General features: G+C 35.2%; 1 protein-coding gene across 1 annotated transcript; it reads right to left on the reverse strand.

Annotated features, from left to right (window-relative positions):
* Window positions 1–656: 656 nt before the first annotated feature.
* LOC112577314 (H/ACA ribonucleoprotein complex subunit 3-like) lies at window positions 657–1,630 on the reverse strand. The gene is given in 3 exon segments (XM_025260370.1): window positions 657–735; window positions 737–890; window positions 1,579–1,630. Coding segments are annotated over 3 exon segments (285 nt in total).
* Between the last annotated feature and the right edge of the window lie 4,527 nt (window positions 1,631–6,157).

Genomic DNA, 6,157 nt, shown 5'->3' on the forward strand with positions numbered 1-6,157 from the left:
ACAATTGATAACTGATGCAGCCCATTGTCCTACAAAAGCCAACTATTGGAGGCTCTGTAATTGAATTTTCACATGCTATTGATGACGATAGTCCAGTCAGGGCTTCCTGCAGAAGGGGTCAGACTGCCCTACAAGTGTCCAAAATCACCCTTAATGGGGATTTCAAAGCATGCGGAAATGAAAAAAGCTTCCAGCTGGTAAAAAATTTTTTTTGGGTTTATGAATTTTTGTTAGTGCGAATAATTATGATATAGATGGAGTGGTGATTTGAGAAGCGCAGTGCCAGGCAGGCGCTGAACTCGAACACAATCGCAAAAGTGTTAACATACTGTAGCTAAACTACAGTTTGACCAAATAAACACGGATAATTATGCATGGCTGGCAATGAAGTTATAAATTTCAAAATGGCTCTTAAAGGAAAATAAGATTAACGCACTCAGGTTATATATGAACATAATGCTGTTTACAATTTTATTTTCCTTCCTGCAATGCATACCAACACAATAGATTATATGCAGACAAATATACTGTTGTAAATGCAATATCTTTAAACACTTGGAACTTTTTTATTTAAATTCAAGCATATTAAGTGTAAACATATTATGTAACCAGAAGTTCTTCTCCGTCCTTCAGAAATAAACAAAGAAAGTTCTTTTCTAGTCTTCAGAAATGAAAATGCGCAGATGGCATTGCCAATCAACAATCACTGGTTTTGGTGTTTGGGTTAAAAGGATCAAATCTTTTCTTTATGGTCACGCTCTGTCGAGAGTATTTGTCATCTGGCGAGAATCGAGCAGGATGAGCCGAGTTGGGCTGGCAGCCTGTTGGGTCAGTTTTCTGGAAAAGAAAATTCTCTGTGTAGATCTTGGCATCTTGCACACGATACCACTCTTTTACATAACAAATCATTATTATGTCTGACTTCTGCAGAGTACCTATACTAGAATTCTCTGGTTATAGTTAAGCTACCCTAAGTCTTGTCAGCTATTTCTATATATCACTCACATACTATGAACCCGTCCAGGCAAAAGGACTCTGAACTCCACATGTCAGCACAAGGAACAAGCAGCTTGATTCAAATCATTTAGCAGACAAAGGTGTTCTCTAGAAATCAAGCTGTGTGTATCTTGTTAAACTTCAAACTTTTGTTTATGGTGTCATACCATTGCCGTAGTGAATATATCCCAACATACATGATCGAGTTAATCAGATAAAAGTAAAAGCATTGTATATTTTATCCCTATTTATAACACTTTACAAATTAAATGAGCTGCCACTCATTCTTTCTCTGGTCCAATAATTTCCCTGGCACTTTTACGCTTTAGTTCTATGACTAAAAACTCATAGCTTTCGAATATACTATGTGTAAATTAAAATTAATTTCTTTCACCACTTTATTTTTTTTTTATTCTTTCAATTTCCTGACGATGTTTACAGTCCATGTGTACGCTTAACTGACCGTAATGTCCGCTGTCATTTGCGTCCTGTCATTATACTGGGTTTTGAATATAATCTTATAATATTAAACAAGCTAAAATAGCAATCACTGAGGCAAAACAGTAAATATTCAAAACAAACCTTTAAGTGTAAATGCGGTTTCCGGCTCGTCGAGGAAATAAATTAAATACATGCTTCAAAATTTGTGAGATTCCCAGCACAAAACAAACGACAGGCGTTTGTGGACGGAAGCAAGTGCACATTGATGTCGCAATAAGCTCCTGCACATTACAATGAAATAAGACCAGATAGATTTATAGCATCTAACAATATGATGATGACGTACATAATATTTATGTTTTTAATAATCTTATTTGTTTATGTCTTTATAACAGGATTATTTGCGACTTCCGTATAATTTTTTCGAGCAGGTCGGTGAACGGTCAGTTTTAGGTCTGTTTCACAACTTTCGGTCTTCAAAATGCTTTAGTTTTTTTTAAGAATATACAGATAATATTACTTTCCATCAGCAATAACTTTCTTATTTTTGTAAACAATTAGTTGACAATTATTCTTATTAGCATTTTTACAAAGTAGGTTGTTAAAGCAGGAAATATACCATTTCAGCGTGTCATGTTTATTGTTTGTATATCAACGTTTCAGTGTCACCTGTCCATATTATATGATGCTGTCAGCGGGTTTCGCACGCTAGAGATAGTCTAGGTCAGGTAGTTAAACCCACCGCTGCTTATTAACACGCTAGCTCACAAAAGACAGTGCAGGTAACCTAATTATTTCAGCAGGCATTTTAAGAAAGAACGGTAGTAGAGTTTAGAAGTGCGTACTTTTTCAAAAAAAAAAATCGGGGCATGATAGTATGGTGTTGCATCAGATGGAATATTTGTGTTTATTGTGTAGTCGGTAAGAACCGTGATTTCTTCTGAGCAAGCTGTTCCTTGTAACTGTAGTTTGTCACGTTTGTAGTGACAATCAGAACACAAGAATATAAAGCTCAAAAATGAGAGATTTAGGAGACTTGAACTGTTGACAGACTTTAATGTACAATACAGGAGAAAAAGTTATGTTTATATTATTAAACCATAAGGACTGTTTAGTACAAATCATCACTGAAAATTTTTGCTTGTTTCTGTTAAGCCTATTTTTTGTGTGTGTGTTGAGCTTTTTCAGGCACAGACATTACAATAATAGTATGTATGCCAAACAGTTTTGAACTTTTTAAGACCCATGCAGAATATTTGTGTGAAACTGAAATAAAATGGAAAACTTATAAATTGCTTTGAACTGAAATTATGTTGCAGTTTAATAGACAGCTGAGTTAAATCAGAGATCATAATCCATCATGGCGGCTGCTATGACTGGAAATGAATTCGAAAGAATTCATTAATTTTTTCAAGGAGAAGGAGCATATCTATGTTCATTCTTCACTACCATTCCTTTGGATGATCAACTCTCCTTTTTGCAAATGCTGGAATGAACAGGTAAGTCTCTAAATAGTTTGTCATCATCACCATAGATGTTTCATTGACTAGTTGCATTTTTTTTAAAACTTCAATATGCAAAAACAGTAATTAAATAGTGAGTGTTGCTTTTTTTCTTCAAAAAGTAGTATCTATGGTTATCATGCATTTGTGATGCTTGTTAAGATTCATGTAAATTTCATCGTCACAAGATCCACAATTTTTTTTTATCATTAAATAGGATGGGTGTTAGAAGACTTGACTGTAAATGTTTTCTTGCTATATATAATTTTGGTTTTAAAATATCATGTTGTGTATATTTTCTTGTCCAACAGTTCAAATGCCTGTTTTCTGGGTTCAGTAGATCTAACAGTGATATGGCAAAGTATGTGCGAGTTGTAAACACTCAGAAATGTATTCGTGCTGGAGGTAAGCACAATGATCTAGAGATGATTTGGAAAAGATGTCTATCATCAACTTTTTTGAGATGCTGGGCAATTGGTCTTTTGGAAATTATATAAGGTAGGTAACAAAGTTTGATTTTCTGCTGGATAGAAAAAAAAAATTAATGACTTGTTTTAAAATATTTTTTAAAGAAAAAGCAGGTAAAACATATCAGAACATTTAATGCTAAGAGATGCCCTAAAAGAAAAGAGAGAGATAATAAAAATAATGAAGATTTATGATGTGCACTTTACAGTAGGTGCAAATGTTTACACAAGACAAAAAACAAATACTGATAGATTCAGACACACAAAGTGCACATATTCGTCCATACACAAACATATCTGCAAATATATAGATTTATCACAGCTATAAATATGAGACAAAAGCATGCAGAACACCAGTATCATTAGGCACCATTAAAGAAAATATTAGAAAAAAGTTTAGTCTAAATCATCAGGGCCAGCATTTGCTCATAGCAAGAGAAATGTTTTCCTTTACTTGCTGCACTCAAGATTTAAAACATGGCTATCTTGGTTTTTTTTTTAAATAACAGAAGGAGATGTGCACTTGGGCATGGGAATTGCTTACAGAGCGACTGAAGCTTGAACCAGATCGGTGTATGTCAGCTACTTTGGTGGAAGTGCTGCTGCAGGTTGGAGCCGACAATGAGATCGCGAGACATCTGGATAGTCTTGGGTCAGCAACATTGCTTAAGACTTACTGTATACAGTGTCACAGAGTCTGCTAGAAAACATAATTGAAAATATTTTAGGGCTGGTGTAAGGGGATGAGCCTGTGGATTTTATGCTATTTTTATTTGTTTCCCTCCTTTCCCTGTTTATTTATTGCCAAAGTTTGCCAGTCAAGTATAAAGATATTGTGCATCAAAGTAAATTCACAGTCTGACTCTTCAATGCTTATTTTCAGATTGCCGCAGAGCGAGTGATGCCATTTAGCATGAAGGACATTACTTCTGGAAATGGGAGAAACGGCCTTTGTGGACCCTGCTCTTGAAATCCATTATGACCGCATTGGAGGAGTGATGCAGGAAACTTTGTCACATGGATATCAGATGTGTTGGAGATCTGGAATTTGGTGTTCTATCCGTTCAACAGTAAATGTTAAGCAGTCACATTTCATATTCTGTATGTTTGTTTAAATAAAATGTTTTAGTTTTGTTATAGCTTTTTTTGTGCAGGAGGCTCTGTATGTCTGTAATAAGGCTTTGTGGTTTAATAATTATGTTCAATTTGCCTAGCAGCTTGATGGGACAGCATCCACTCATTTTTCATTTTCTCTTGGATTTGTTGTGGCTTGTAGATGCTGTACGTGAGCTGCACTTTTTCTGATGTCATCAGCATTGCGTTTGACTGTTTGCTGCTCCTATTTGGGTTTTTCTGTGGGGGGGGGGTGGGGGTACTTTATTTGTGCTTATTTTGTGCAGAGAACTGATGGATCGTTGCGACTCTTTCTGCCAAGAAACATGTTGATTGTGGTATGGGACTTGAGCGTCTTGGTGTCAGTCATCCAGCGTAAGCGATCTAACTATGAAGCAGATTCTTTAACAAGCTATCTTTGATGCATCCAAAAGGTAAGGATTTTTTTTTTAATTGGTAGAAAATGGTATACGTCTTCTCACTCATATTTTGACATTTTACCACTTGAGAGCAAAGTCATTCTTCTGAGAAACAGATATACATCTTCACATCAAGCACGGAGTTCGCGATTCCAGACTCCAAGGGTACATCAAATGGTCTCTGAAAACAGATCTGTTCAAAAGTTCTATCCCTGATTACTATTCTTAACTCCTGGCAATACTGTTGTCATGTTACCATCGTGTAACGATTTTTTTTTCTCCATCTTAAAACTGTTTGTAGTATTGTATTTTCACACTCATTGTTTTTTTCTATATTGCTTTACATTCTACTCTTGTACTCATCTATCTTTATGTTATTAAATACAGTGTGCTTTAGTACTCATGCGTTGGTGTTAATCTTTTGTTTATCATTCTAGTCACTGCGCAGAAGAGTGGATCTATCTTGGTTGTGAATGCTGCACGTTATAGTTCATTATTTAATTAAATTGTGAACAATTTTTAGCCAGAATAGAAAAAAGGAAAGTTTGTTGAGCCATTATTGCATTAAAGACTGGACTTAAACTAGATGCAAAAAAAGAAATAGACATAAAAAGGGGATGGAAAAATGGCTGACAAGATCAAGCGTTTTCGCGTATTGTTTCTTATATAGGAACCGTTTGATGCGAATGGCGGATTGTTTCATGAGATATGCCTGTGGTTATGTCAATGGCTATAGCTTTGGACTGCTGCTTTTACCTGTGGCTTTAGTGTTGCTGTGAGGAAGGGAATTGTATTTTTATACAGCATAAAGTAATTTAATTCAAATGTTTTATACCTTGACTTACATATTGCACGCTAAAAAAATTTCCAATTGTTAAGTTCTTACTATAGCATATAAAGTTTGAACTGCATTACTGACAGAAAGGCAAAGCCTAGAGTGTGGCTTGTGTTCTGTCAGATTCATGGAAACTTTCTGTTATTCTCATTTGTTTAAGGGATGTAGAGAAAAAAGTTAGAGAAATCCATTCTGGAAAGTTGTGCAGTGTAAAACTAGATCACGAAGACACTGTAGAAGTAGAGAGAATAGTAAAATGCTGTTGTGTAACATTTGGTTAGACTATCTTTGGATGGAATCTGTTTCTTTCCTGTTAACCCGAGTTTCATGAGTTATACGTTGTAAATTTCTATCTCTGTTAAGTCAGTGTAGTTATCATGTCTG

Source organism: Pomacea canaliculata, linkage group LG12 (genome assembly GCF_003073045.1).
Source record: "Pomacea canaliculata isolate SZHN2017 linkage group LG12, ASM307304v1, whole genome shotgun sequence".
Lineage (NCBI taxonomy): Eukaryota > Metazoa > Mollusca > Gastropoda > Architaenioglossa > Ampullariidae > Pomacea > Pomacea canaliculata.